Here is a 15,098-nt window from a genome sequence, read left to right on the forward strand (position 1 = left end):
TTTATCCAAAGCACACATCCAAATCCATAAAATCATTGGCTTCACCAGAAGATTAAAGGGGTACTCAAGGGATGTATTATATATATATATATATAAAAATTCCAAAGCCACCACACTACCTGCATATGTTCCCTGTAAACCATCCTGCCTGATATACATGGCTTATGTGGCTCCTGTGGTCTTCTCTGGCTGCCTGATATTCTTTGCCATACTTCCCTACATCTCCCAGCAATCATTGCAGCTCTCCTCTCACTGCTGGACAGCTCCCTTTCTGAGAGCAGCCCCCCCAGCTCTGTGAGCAGAGAGAAGTCCAGTGTGTGATTGGCTGACACCATACACACCTTCCAGTTCTCAGCACTAAAAGGCAACATGACTCATCAGTGCAGGGCAAAAACCATGTGGTCTGTCTCTCTCAGGAGGGTGGGGGCTGCTTAATGGCATTCTCTCACTTCATGCATGTAAGTGACAACCAAAGAGGGAAACCTGATCTATATAGTTAATAAATGTTCTTTAGGCAATTAAATAGATTGATGAGAGGGAAATGATAGGCTATGGGTTTAGTTCTCCGGAGTACCTCTTTCGTTTTGGAATGGCCCAGCCAGAGCCCAGATCTTAATTCAATTTAACATCTCTGGGGTGATCTGAAGGAGTGCTTTTGCAATAAAGAATGAGCAAATATTGCAATGTCAAGATGTGCCATGCTAATAGACTCCTACCCAAAAAGACTGATTGCTTCAGTAAAAGTAAAATTATTAGTTTAACCCCTTCAGGACGAAAAACATACCTGTACACCCTGGCTGCTGTACTGTATGTGCTGTTAACTTACAGTAACACACACAGTAACAAACATATATAAATTAGCATAGCTTCAATGTTCAATGCATTTTTTCTGATGGTACCATGAACAGGGGCTAACTGATACAACATATGCCAAAAACAGTTCAAATGTTGTCAATAGACTCTCACAACTGTATAATAACTTTATTATCAATTATTCTTAATTGTTCAAGTGTTAAGTTATTTTGGAAACTCTACATAGGTTTACCTTTATCTTTTTGAAATCAACTGGTTTGCGTATTAATTCATAATATTCTGGTAACTCTTTTCTAGAAGGGAGTTGTATGAAAACTTCACTTAGCTGCCGTCCAGAACTGTACAAAAAAAAAAACATGAAATGTAAATGCAGGAAAAACAAACATTCTAAAATCACAATTCTAATATGTGCTGAACAGCAGAAATTGACAGCAGGTGTTAAAAAATTTCTTAAATCCTAATAAATCAATACAAAATAAATTATTTTGCAGTGGTTGCCACCTAGTGGGCAAAGCTCCAAAGTGAAAATATGTAAATTCTATTGTTCAAACTGACATTGCTGCTATTTAAGACCGTAATAGAGCAGATAAAAAAATGCAGATATTACTAAAATAAATACTGATGTTTACCATTAAAATTATTATATTTTTGTCTATGGAAAAAGAGCAACTGTGTGCATAACCACAGAAGAAGGAATTTATGACTTATGCAATATGCTCTGGTAGCAAAGGACAAAATGATTACGTCCATTTACTCAGCAATGAATAAAATCCTCGCTTATCTAAGGTAGCACATGCGCTATACTCCTACTACGGTTTCCAGGCAACAAGAGATGCCTGCCGCAGAGAAGGAAAACTGCAACAATGGCTGCAAGAGTCTGTAGTTAAAGAATGCATAATGAATACACCAGTGGACGGGCGGTGCTCAGAAGTCTTTGTGTCGGCATGCTTATAATAATCCTGTTACAAGTCTGTACGCTTTTAAGATCTCTAGTCTGGATTTTAGAATGAAAATTTGATGGGGAAAAAAAGAGAAATTTTAAATAAAAATATTTATTTAGATGTAGCTCATAGACATATATATAGCAGATGAAATAAGTATTGAACATGTCCTCATTTTTCTCACTATATATATATATATATATATATTTCAAAAGGTACTATCGACATTACATTTTCACCAAATGTTGGTAACAATCCAAGTAATTCATGCATAGGAAGAACCCAAAACAAATAAGCTTAGAAGTTAAGTTATGTATAATAATGTGAAATGACACAAGTATTGCACACAAGAAAACAATATACAGGGAAAAAATGAGCCTACCAGAGTCACTACCTGACTCCGTTCAGCTCATTCAAATAAATGAGACGTGGGCCGGGTCCAACAGATACGGGAGGGCCTAGTTTTCACATTTCCTAGCCAGATCCAGTCACCTGCTCACCAATCTCACCTGGGACCTTGTAACAGATGCCAGGGAGGGAGGAAAATGGCTACTTTGACTATTTCACTTGTGTACTTAGTTTTGTAGCCAACGAGACAACATTAAAGAGGCACTGTCATTGTTAAAAACTGTTCATATATTGCAGGACTCATTACAATATGACATTTCACAATATACACCTGTTAATTTTTTTTTTTTTCACCTGAAATTCAAGCTCAAAATAGCCACCACTAGGGGTCGCCTGTCTTTTAGCCAGACAGACAAGTCTAGATTTTGCAGCATACTGGATACCAGCCGTAAAGCATACCGGTATCCAGTATAGGAGATTTCTATTGTGTACGCAAAACTACAGATAAAGGATGTGTGGACATGCTGGGAGCCGTAGTTTTAAAACAGCTGGAGGCAACATTGCTCTAACACAGTTATTTACAAACACTGCAGCTTCAGTTGTTACTAAACTACAACTCCCAGCATGCTGAAATAGTCAATGCTTTCTCGAACTCCTGAATGACAAAGAAGTTGATCAGACATTCAGGAGTCTGTGAAAGATGAATGACACACACAGTGACAGCTATGCTGATTAGCATCCAGCTTTACTAGGAGAAGATAAAACGGATAGAACATGTATTCATAAAAATGCTGTACTTTTATCTAAAAAATCCTTGCACTAATTTTATAAAGATCTATTCTTATATTTATACATTTTATCCTGTTATGAATTCACCATAATGTCTTCTGATTACTGCAGGCAAGCTCCAAGTATCTTCCTCTGACACATGACACAGCATGAAACCAGAGAGGAAAGGGTTACAGAGTAGAGAGTACTGATTGGCTGACTGCCCAGGCTTGCTCCTGTGAGGGAGACAGACTGACACGCCCCCTCCAGCCTGCACAATGAAAAAGTAACTCACCAGCAGATAAATGCTTATATCTCTGGATATATAGGTCCGAAACACATAAAAATGATATGCACATGATCAGGATTGGGTACTGAGTAACATATCCCTTTTTTTCTTTTTTTTGGACTATGACAGGTACGCTTTAATACAGGCTGTGCACTCACTACTTTACGTTATAGCAGAATGTTATTTCTTCATTGTTGTCGCATATTTACAAAAATATGAAAGGTGTACTCATTTATGTAAGATACTATAATACAGTATACAGAAAAGTTATAGGGGTCAAAAAAGGACAATTTTAAAGGGGTTATCCAGGAATAAAAAAACTGAACTTTTTTCTTTCAAAGACTGCGCCCTGTCTGTCTCCACTTTGGGTGGGGTATTACAACTTGGCTCCATGCACTTCAATGGAAGTGATCGGCAGAACCAGACCTAACCTGGAGACAGACAGGGAGGTCTTTGAAAGAAAGCAGGGCCCTGTACACAGGCAGGGCCGTGGGCAGTGGGGACAGGCAGGGCCGTGGGCAGTGGGGACAGGCAGGGCCGTGGGCAGTGGGGACAGGCAGGGCAGTGGGGACAGGCAGGGCCGTGGGGACAGGCAGGGCCGTGGGCAGTGGGGACAGGCAGGGCCGTGGGCAGTGGGGACAGGCAGGGCCGTGGGCAGTGGGGACAGGCAGGGCCGTGGGCAGTGGGGACAGGCAGGGCCGTGGGCAGTGGGGACAGGCAGGGCCGTGGGCAGTGGGGACAGGCAGGGCCGTGGGCAGTGGGGACAGGCAGGGCCGTGGGCAGTGGGGACAGGCAGGGCCGTGGGGACAGGCAGGGCCCTGGGCACTGAGGACAAGCAGGGCCCTGGGCACTGAGGACAAGCAGGGCCCTGGGCACTGAGGACAAGCAGGGCCCTGGGCACTGAGGACAAGCAGGGCCCTGGGCACTGAGGACAAGCAGGGCCCTGGGCACTGAGGACAAGCAGGGCCCTGGGCACTGAGGACAAGCAGGGCCCTGGGCACTGAGGACAAGCAGGGCCCTGGGCACTGAGGACAAGCAGGGCCCTGGGCACTGAGGACAAGCAGGGCCCTGGGCACTGAGGACAAGCAGGGCCCTGGGCACTGAGGACAAGCAGGGCTCTGGGCACTGAGGACAAGCAGGGCTCTGGGCACTGAGGACAAGCAGGGCTCTGGGCACTGAGGACAAGCAGGGCTCTGGGCACTGAGGACAAGCAGGGCTCTGGGCACTGAGGACAAGCAGGGCTCTGGGCACTGAGGACAAGCAGGGCTCTGTGCAGTGAGGACAAGCAGGGCTCTGTGTAGAGAGGACAAGCAGGGCTCTGTGTAGAGAGGACAAGCAGGGCTCTGTGCAGGGAGACTCTGTGACATGTGCCTGACTCACACAAAAGGATGATTGACAAACCAGGAGTCTGTACAGAGCCCTACTTCTCCTGCTCACACTTCCTATATTTGGACTCCTCATAGAGACACAGACAACAGCTGCAGGAACAGAATTTTTAAATATACAATTTTGTTTAACCAATGTATATTACAAATATACATATAATGGTATTATCTACATTGTATAAAAGTTTTTGTAATGACAGGCAAATTTTAAAGGGGTTCTCCACTGCCCTGTCTTCCCGAAGCTCCGCTCGCAGCGTCTGGAAGTTTATTACTCTGGACGCTGTGTGCAGGCTTCCGTGTTCGAGGCCGCCCCCTCGTGACGTCACGCCCGCCCCCTCGCGACCGCTGTCACGCCCCCTTCCCATAGACTTTCGTTGCGGGGGCGGGCGTGAACTCACGAGGGGGCGGCCTCGAACACGGAAGCCCGCACACAGCGTCTGGAGTAATAAACTTCCGGATGCTGCAAGCGGAGTTCCGGAAGACAGGGCAGTGGAGAACCCCTTTAAGGACCTGCCATAATGATGACGTGAGGTAGGTGGTGCAGAGCTGGAGGGGAATTGTAAAAATCTAAAAGAAAGGACAACATTGTATGAAGTTGTGCATGTACTGCTATAGAGCAGTGATCTACAACCTGTGTCTCTGTAGCTGGCACAGAACTACAACTCCCAGCATGTCCCAACAACCAAAAGCTGTACTATAGCAGTAAATACACTTTATTGTGTTGCTGCACCTTATGCATTGCTGTAAGTTGTCATTGCCTGCTGTATGTATGTATGCTACCAATTCATGACTGCTTCAGCTTCAGGTGCATACAAATGATCTCATTATTACATAGTGCCTCTCTACATATTCATTTAGATCCCATCCTATGACCTCTCTCTAACATACTGATTTGTCAAAACATGTCAATACGTACACAAGTGCCTATATTACATATCAAATATTTGTTAAATACATGCGAATAAAATATTATAATGGTGCAGAGTTCACCCAAATCTCTATGATCATAGATGTCTCCACTTATCTAGTATAAATCAATCAGCGCCACTCATGGATGGCCGGAACCACCCTTCTGGCTAGGCCGGTCACATCACTGCCCATATTCATACTATACTGTAGAGCCTTTGCACACACAGAGGCTCTACAGCCAAGATACAATAGTACCGGCTCTTCTGCGCAAATTAGTAAGGTAGTTTTCATGGTGAAAATGTACACAATAAACACAACTACAAGAGTAGTCACGGGTAAAGAGTAGTACAGAACATCTAGTACCTTCCTGTACTATAGGAAGGCGCTATCAGACAGGAATTCAGTGCATACACATCAGTAATACAGGTGTTTTACCAGTGAATGCTCATTCTGATTGGTCGGTTCTTCGAGCCATTAAAGGGGTTGTGCGCTGCCCTGCCTTTCGGAGCTCCGCTCACAGAGTCCGGAAGTTCATTACTCCGAACGCTGTGTGCGGGCTTCCGTGTTCGCGGCCGCGCCCTTGTGACGTCTCGCCCGCCCCCTTAAGGAAAGTCTATGGGAAGGGGGCACGACCGCTGTCACGCCCCCTTCCCATAGACTTTGGTAGAGGGGGCGGCCGCGAACACGGAAGCCCGCACACAGTGTTCGGAGTAATGAACTTCCGGACGCTGTGAGCGGAGCTCCGAAAGGCAGGGCAGCGCACAACTCCTTTAACATGTTTTGTAGATCTGGACTGTCCGTAGCATTGTATATTGAGTCTGGTTTCAAGTTACAATTGTCCAGAAAAGATCATTGTATGTTGAAACTATTGTATGTATAGGCCATTGTAAGTTGAGGGATCACTGTACTAGTAAGGGCATCACACAACCGGTACATGTGTACCGCTAGAGATTTTTTCACAGTGCAGCAGTCATTTGTTTAAACATGATTAATTTCAAAATTGGAACCTAAATGGACGAACAGGGAGCTTATTTATCCGCTCTGAGATATATATCGCTGAGCTTCCTGCTGCATCTCCATAGGACCAGTCTACACAGTCTTCATAGGGCATTAAATACATAATTTATATTTTATGTTTAACTTCTGGCCTCTGGGGACCTCCGCGATCTTTGCCAAATGAACTCCATACAGTGCCAGAACACAGCGGTCATGCCCTTTCCATTCATGTCTATGGGAGGAGGTGTGACGGCTGTGTACTAGCTGCCACGCCCCCTACCATAGACATGAATGGAGGGGGCGTGGCATGACGTCACAATCAAGGAAGCCACAGGCATTCCAGCAGGCGAGTCCCCGCGATCAGCCATGTTATCCCCTATTCTTTGGATAGGGGATAACATGCATAGGGGCGGAGTACCCCTTTAAAGTTGACCTATCAGGTGTACTGACATATCTGTTTAAATAATGGAAAACCTTTTCATAGAGCTCTATGTTGCATTGTTCCTCCTAGGTGTAACCATTTGGGGGAGTGTTCTTACAGTATCACATTATCCAATTAGTGCAGACCGTGACACAACCCTTTAACATGGGGAATGGTAACACCCAGTTTTCAATTTATTAAAAATTTTCTGGGAAGAGCAGGGGAACACCACAAGGGAGAGAAAACATGTTCCTGAACTGTTATTTTATAGAGAACACAGGGAAATCGTGAGAAATCGGGAGAGCAAACATCTAGGAATATTTTCTGTATGCTTAAATGAGCACTGTCACCAACCTTTTTTTCTTTGATATGTTGTAGTACTTTACACAATTTTAATTTAAAAAAAATATATGTTTTTTTATATTTGGAAACCGGCCACTAGGGGTCTCACTCCTAGTGGCTGGCTGCAGCCTGCCGTGATGTGATGACTGAATTAGGACCGATGCCTTCGCTCAATCAGACAGGCAGGAGCGAGCGCTGTGAACGCCAGGGCTGCGCTCATTGGCTGCCTGGCCTCACAGTTCTGCGCTGATGCTCCAGGACTGTACATGTCCTGTACGGGTAAGTGAGGTCTTAGTTCACTTACCCTTACTTTGTTTTGGTCCCGGGTCTCGGCGGTGAGCATGGCAGGTGGGCGATGCTCCTATACTCCTCCTCCCTGGATAACACTACACTGCTAAACAGGAAGGAGGAGACACTGAAGCAGCCTGCCGTGCTATTGGCCGCTCATCTATGCACGCTCCAGACAGGAGCGCAGCATAAATGAGGTGAGGGCGGAAGTCGGCACCCAGCAGGCGTCAGTGACGTCACGCCTGCTGGGGAAGTTGGCTTCCGGCAGAGCTAGACAGACAAACAGAAGATCAACTTTTTATAAAGGTAGCAAAAAATGTTTTAAAGGCAGGGAGGGGGTTAGGGATAGTTTAGCAATAAGTATGGACAGAGAATAAAAATACAGATGCTGGGAGCTACTCTTTAAAGTCTATTGAAGAGTCAGGCTAGGGCTACACTAAAAGTTGACACATCTTCTCATACCAAAGTTGCACTGAATGCCAGACTTTCTTGAGATCACAGATTTCTGTATTCATCAGTTTAGTATAACTTATATTTTATTTTACTTTATTATTTTTTTATAATAAACTAAAATGTCATGAGTGTACTTTTTATTGTGTTCTTTACAGTATCACATTACTGGTGTTATAAATCGCTCTCATAAAACTTTTTGTGAAAATTTGTCTCAAGAGGTAAAACTACTTTGCTTACCTGTCTTTGTAGTTTATTACGGTGTCAACTATGACATTCATCTGTTTGGTTAGTTTAGGTGGGTTTGGTGATAACTTTTCAGCTGGAGGACGTCCTCTTCTTTTTTTCTCTCGCTTTTCTCCATCATCTTTTACAACAACAACAACATCTTTGTCCGGATTTCTTCGCCGCTTGCGTTTTTTCAGCCGAACTTCCTCTTCCATTTCCTCCAAATTTCCGTCCTCTATAGCCTGGAAAGAGAGACACATTTTATCAAAACTGAACAATCATGATGATTTTTTTTATTGCAGGCATGACACAAGGTAACCAAGGTAACGAAAAACTCCTCAATAAAGGTTTTGTTTTACACAGACATACCACTATGGTAATATGAATAGTGAAAAAATAAATTGCCCAACATGGTTATTAGAAACTGGATCACAACTACCACAAGCTCTATTTCGGAGACCTCTGAGTAGCCCATCCAAAATTGCACTGAAAAGTGGGGGTTCTTCTCAAAAGAAAACAGCCACCATAATGGTGGACTGAAACTGTATTGCATGCAATCTACGCTGGGTCCTCTCAGAGAGGTGGTCTTTTGGAGAGGTTTTACTGCATATATTTATATTACATTCCACAATAATACATATACATTCAGGGTCTGCAGACACTGCAATGGCCTCTACTAAAGCATGTTGACAAGGAGTGGATTTACCACAGTAAAATACACAGCAAACTAGAGTACAATTAAAATAAAATAAAAAAAAGTTATTAACTCCTATTCACATAAGTGGCAAAAATTTGTGGTGGTTCAAGTCAGGATTTTCCCACAGCGTACTATATTCTGCTGCAGATTCTGCCATGGATTTCTGCTTGCCACCACAGAGGTCAAATCCACGCCATGTGAACATACTCTCAGTAGTGGTCACCAATGGAAAAAATCTGGCATCTGTTACATCAAGAAAAACTTTTCAATTTTGTTCAACTTATTGGAAAACATTTTATGATAGCACTCACTGCAAATAAGTATACAAAGTATCCCAGAAGATGAAGTCATTTATCTGCTAAATCCAGAACCAATGTAACACATTTATTTTCAAAGTTAACAGCTCCGGTCTTTAGCAATACGGCATTATTAACAAAAGGGAACAATTAGGATCATGAGAAAGAACGCAGAGCAAACCTATGAGCCAGAACAACATGCGCGCTTTCAACCACTGGTGGAGCCTAACTTTGGAAGTCATTCCCATTGAGCACGCTGTGTCTCTTACAGAGTCCACATGGCATTAGTTACCTCAGATGCTGAATACTAGCAGATTTATGTATACACAAGACACTCATTCCACACACCAAGCAAATCATCATCTACAAGTTGAAAACATGAAAAAGCAAAACAACAGCCCTAGACATCTGTAAGAACATTATGTAGATACACACTTGTTATGCATCTGAATGTTGTTGTCTGCATAGAAATGTTTATCAGTCTTTTGACAGCAGCTGAAAAGAAATCTAATCAAATGGCAATTACCTTCATTTTCCTCTGTATCAAACAGGGGCAATATTTACACCCATCAGAAATAAATATGCTCACGGCATCCGAACCCTAGTCAACAATAGGATAATAATAAGAACAGGAAAGAAAATTCATCAACCTGCCATGTATATATGCATGCCAAGGAGATTCGTACATCCGTTTTCTATGGATCTTTACAATAACCTAAGCACACTGAACAAATATCAGCAGAAAATCCTAAGGGACAGCTCCAGACTAGGCCTTAATAATCAAAAGTCAATTTCCATCATGCTTGTAGCGTTCAGACATAGACACCATGAAGGACGCTCAAAAAACCTGGCGATTTACAGGAACAAAAAAAAAAAAGCCAAAATGAATCTGATAAACACCCTAGCATTAATATTTATGGGAGGAAAAAACAGCAGAACCCATCATACGGCAGCTAGGAAACAATTAGAAGCCAGCCTATCTAGCATGCACTGTATGTCTGACAGCTTTACATTCCAGCCTAAAATGCAGCATACAAGGCAGTCAACAGTTAATGCTATTGCTTTCTTTAAGCACTCCGATGAACAGAAACACGGAGAACAGCAGCTTTACACACCTAAATATGCCTGTCACATAAGTTCTACCGAATCTTGGAGACGACAAGGAAAAAGGATATTTACCTTACCACTATCAGCAGGCCGGCTATCGGAAATCACTGTTAGTGGGGACAAAATTAACAAGCCAGCAAAGCAGCGAGCTGCTAGTCTCTTCATCAGCTGATCAGGAGAAAAAAAAAAAAAAAAAAAAAGAGGGAGCCGGGGAAAGGCTATGTTTTCATATACAAGTAATTTTATTTTACAGAATATGTAATACCGGATGGCGATACTGAAATCTGCTGTTTCATTCTACCTAGCACAAGGCCTGAAGCCTCCTTCCTACAGTAGGGCTTTAGTATTGACAACTGCTTATCATATTTACCCTTATTATTCCAGACACAAGCAAGAGATTAGCATCCAGGGCAATCGTTCCTTCAGACTACTAAGGGATGGACTGGAAGGTGCACCAGACCCCAGGAAGGATTTAAGGTAAATATTAGCAAATACTTCTGTAATGAGCCCAATAAAGATTCTAGGACTATGTTTTTCACGGAAAAAAATAAATAAATGACATTTTAGCTGTAAAGGTGCACATATGAGCTTGTGCGTACACTAAAAGGTACATTAGAGGTTTAAGCCATGAAAGTAGCAATGTAATTTACAACATGGGGAATGATCAAGAATAGTAGGTTTAGTCTACATGGTATACTAGAGACAATAATACAATTGCCATTAGCCAATTGCTGTCTCGTAGGGTGCTGTTTTCTTGCTATATTATTTAATATAAAAATGGGGAGGGGGTTTAATAACCACAAACCAGGTGTTTATCACACAGTCATCTACACCTATTAATCTGCATGCTTGCTGGGGGAAGAAAAAGCTGTCAGAGCACTACAATGTCCGGGCCGTTCATTAATACCAGGTTGTGCTATAGACTGTGATGTGGCATGATATCATCCCTGTAAATGACAATGCATGCGTTCCTTGTACGCTAAAGAAGCAGAGAGATGAAAACGGCTGCAGCCTCGCTGCATGATAGAAAGCTTGGAAAGAGAATTTATGTATACAATACAGACAACTGGACTCCAAAAAACCAACTTACTATACAAGGCTAGACTTTCAGTGATTAGGGGTGCCATGAAAGAAAACAGAGAGAACAGAGAATGCCCATCCAAATCTTCAGCACGGCAATTATAAATCACAAAGATAAATCCCACATTTCTGATTGGTGACGTGCTGCAGCGAGACCTTATTCCAGCACGGTGACGCCTCCCCTGCTGATCGGCTTCTCAATTTAGTGAGGTGAATGGAAAGGGAGGCACAAGGAGTGAACGGGAAAAAGCTTAACCCTTAGCACACTGGCTTCTAGTCTTGTACACATGCTAAAACAGCTCTGCAAAGAGCCAAATCGACCCTGCAGAATAATATATGGGCATCTAATGTGAGCTGTTTGTTTCCTACTATACATGTAGGCAGGATGATATACATCATTTTTTTTTTCCTTAGCTTGCAAGAAATTCATAGGTTACTAAACTGAAGGGTACCTGCAGATTGTAGTCTGCTCACTAGGTATACATATCATCCATCAATTTTCAACAGCAATGCAATGATAACTGGGGCATGTAACCCATAGGAATAGTCATCACTTGCTTCTAAAAATCTGAAATCATCAGACAGTGGAGAGTACGGTGATATCAGTCTGGAAACACAATGCACTTACACCCAGACATCTTCCTAGGCTAAGAAAGAGGTCTTTACATAATAAAAACAAGCTGCTTATGTATCTCTTTCCTACATTATCAACGTTTACATCCTGCAGCAGTAGTAATAGGATGAGAGAGGGAAAAAAACACGACTGCAGGTCAAACAATATCTTACATGTAAACCCAGCCCTCCACATGCAGAAGAGATTGGATGGTGTTACCATAGCAACACAAAAAATACGGCCAATAGGTGACATTATAAAAGATTAACCACCACAAAATCGAGCTTTGCCCTGGTAAAGAAAAAATAGGGTTGCTTTTCAAATCATTTATCATTTTTAAATGTACATTTAGGAAGATCTATACAACAGATCAGTGACAAAGGAGCAAACCAGAGAACATCAACTCTTATGCCTGTTCCCACTATGGTGCCTGGCATTATAGCCTTGGTGTGACCAGGACCATGGGGTGCCTCTACTTGGATGAATGAATAAAAAACTGTAGTGATAACATAAAAAATAAAGGATGACCAGTAAACAGAGAAGCACAACCAGTTATGAGATAAGAACAAAGCTAATACAGGTCAACTAAACCACTGTGGTTGTCTCCTGAAGACGACCCATTTTTACTATTAAAGTCTGTCCAACTTATCTAACCCCTGCATTGCATTCAGAAGAAAAAGGTCCGTAAAATAAAATGCAGCCTTTTTTTCAGATTATGGACTTAAATATACATATTAAATAAAATGTCAGTACATTTTAGGATATGTGAAATTAGCCTTAGGGCCAGTTCACCCAGGAGAATTTTCAGTGGACATCTGAGTGCAGCAGGCGGCGATGGACTTATACAAGATAAGCTGTTACCAAACATGACTTGGAAGTGGCCTGCATGAGTCTCCCCATTCAGAACCCATGCATGCAAGCTGCCAAATAAAAGGCATTTGAAAAGTCTTCAGACACTTTCACTTTAATAAATGGTGTAAATACATTTGCCCATGCTAAAGAGGTTTTCCAGGGAACTAAACACATAGCCCATCCTTTCCCTCTCATCAACCCATTTAAAGGGGTTGTGCGCTGCCCTGCCTTTCGAAGCTCCGCTCGCAGCATCCAGAAGTTCATTACTCCGAATGCTGTGTGCAGGCTTCCGTGTTCGTGCCCGCCCCTCGTGATGTCACGCCCAGCCCCTCGTGACGTCACGCCCGCCCCCTCAACGAAAGTCTATGGGAAGGGCCGGGCGTGACGTCACGAGGGGGCGGCCGCGAACACGGAAGCCCGCACACAGCGTTCGGAGTAATGAACTTCCGGACGCTGCGAGCGGAGCTTCGAAAGGCAGGGCAGCGCACAACCCCTTTAACTAAATATCATTTATTAGCTATATAGAGCAGTTTCCATATTTGGTTGTCCCTTATATGCTTGAAGTGAGGGAATTACATCGTCCAGTCATCTACTATGTCTATGTCCAAATCCCTCTCTGAAAGCAGACCCTAGCCTCCGGAGAGACATAGACCATGTGGTTTTTGCCCTGCACTAAGGAGTCCTGCTCTCTTTAGTGCTGAGATCTGGGAGGTGTCTGCAGCCTCAACCAGACAGACACTGAACGCCTCACTGCTCAGTGCAGGAGGGTGGGGGCTGCTCTTAGAGAGGGAGCTGTCTGGCAAAGCAGAGCTGCAATGATTGCTGGGAGACGTAGGCAAAAAGAGGGAAGAATGGCAAAGAATATCAAGATAAGACAAAAGGGGCCACACGAGCCATGCATATCAGGCAGGATGGTTTACAGGGAACATATCCAGGTAGTGTGGTGGCTTTGGAGCTTTTTAAGAACAGACTGCCACAGAAGGGGATGAATATGTTCTAATGATGCGGTGCTGTGTATATATCTGTGAATATATTGTTCTATGTCCTGCATATTATACTTTTGTAATAAGTGAACAAGTCTTTGGATAAAATGGACATATAAACGCAATCCCTGTCATTTTTCTACATGTGAAGTAATTATAGCTGCCATTCTTTTCTATAGATCCTCAAGCTCTGTCAGGTTGAATGGCGACCGTCGGTGGACAACAATTTTAAGGTTTCTTTAGAGATGTTAGACAGGGTTTAAGTCAGGGCTTTGGCTGGGCCACATAATGACATTAACAGAGTTGTCCCTAAGCCACTCCTGTGCTCTCTTCTCTGAGAGCTTAGGGTCCCTGTCTCGTTCGAAGGTGACAAGCACTCTGGATTAGGTTTTAATTAAGAGTCTCTCTACTTTACTACATTCCTTAACCCTGACCAGTCTCCTTCTCCCAGCCACTGGAAAACAAACAAACAAACAACACCACTGCATGATTCTACCACCACCGCCACCATGCTTCACTACAGGGATAAAATCAAAACCGAATGACCAGGGAGTCAGGAGTTTGTCTGGTGCAGAGAGGAACCATCAGGCAGCAAAGTAAAATCAATGGATTTATTAAATGCAACGCGTTTCGCTGCGCATGCGCAGCTTCATCAGGCAGCTTCATTGCCTGATGAAGCTGCGCAAGCGCAGCGAAACGCGTTGCATTTAATAAATCCATTGATTTTACTTGGCTGCCTGATGGTTCCTCTCTGCGCCAGACAAACTCCTGACTCCCTGGTCATTCGGTTTTGATTTTACTCTTACCCAGGAGGGCTGCAGTGGACCTTCTTCTATATCTCTTCTGCTCTTAACCTTGTTGTGTGTGGGCGCACAACCAACTTTGGTAAGCGGCTTGGGAATTACCGTCCCCTACCCCCACCTGCAAGATCTACTGATCCCGCACATGAGGCGCCTTCCTCTCTCTCTCTAGATTTCACTACAGGGATGGTATTGGGCCATGACACAGAGAATTGAGGCCAGAAAGTTCCATCTTTGTTTTATCAGACGAGAGCATCCCGTTTTTCCCAGTCAGAGAGTCATTTAGGTGCTTTTTTATTTTTGCCACCTTCTTGTATGTGTCTTTTACAGAGAAAATGCTTCTTTCTGGTGAACAAAAAAATTGGCCTTCTGGGCCAAAAACACCCTAGTAGAAAGACACCCCCCTACTAAAAAAATAATGTTTAATGTTGTTGACTAAAATGGTCGTACTGAATGTGACTGATAATGAACATGTGAACTTAAACACTGAAC

The 15,098-nt window shown here is 43.3% G+C and overlaps 1 protein-coding gene across 7 annotated transcripts in view; it reads right to left on the reverse strand.

Annotated features, from left to right (window-relative positions):
- Positions 1-15,098, reverse strand: part of SMARCA2 (SWI/SNF related, matrix associated, actin dependent regulator of chromatin, subfamily a, member 2) — a 272,034-nt gene that overhangs the window by 19,057 nt on the left and 237,879 nt on the right. For 5 of the 7 annotated variants that reach the window (XM_056522637.1, XM_056522643.1, XM_056522627.1 and 2 more), the window contains 2 exons: positions 8,191-8,420; positions 1,046-1,151 (listed from right to left, as the gene is read on the reverse strand). In XM_056522637.1, the coding sequence (XP_056378612.1) occupies positions 1,046-1,151; positions 8,191-8,420 (336 nt within the window). Of the gene's footprint in view, positions 1-1,045; positions 1,152-8,190; positions 8,421-9,697; positions 9,958-10,350; positions 10,447-15,098 lie in introns of those variants that run through there. The other 2 variants (XM_056522666.1, XM_056522676.1) reach the window with 2 other exon arrangements.

This window comes from Hyla sarda, chromosome 1, assembly GCF_029499605.1.
Source record: "Hyla sarda isolate aHylSar1 chromosome 1, aHylSar1.hap1, whole genome shotgun sequence".
Taxonomy (NCBI): domain Eukaryota; kingdom Metazoa; phylum Chordata; class Amphibia; order Anura; family Hylidae; genus Hyla; species Hyla sarda.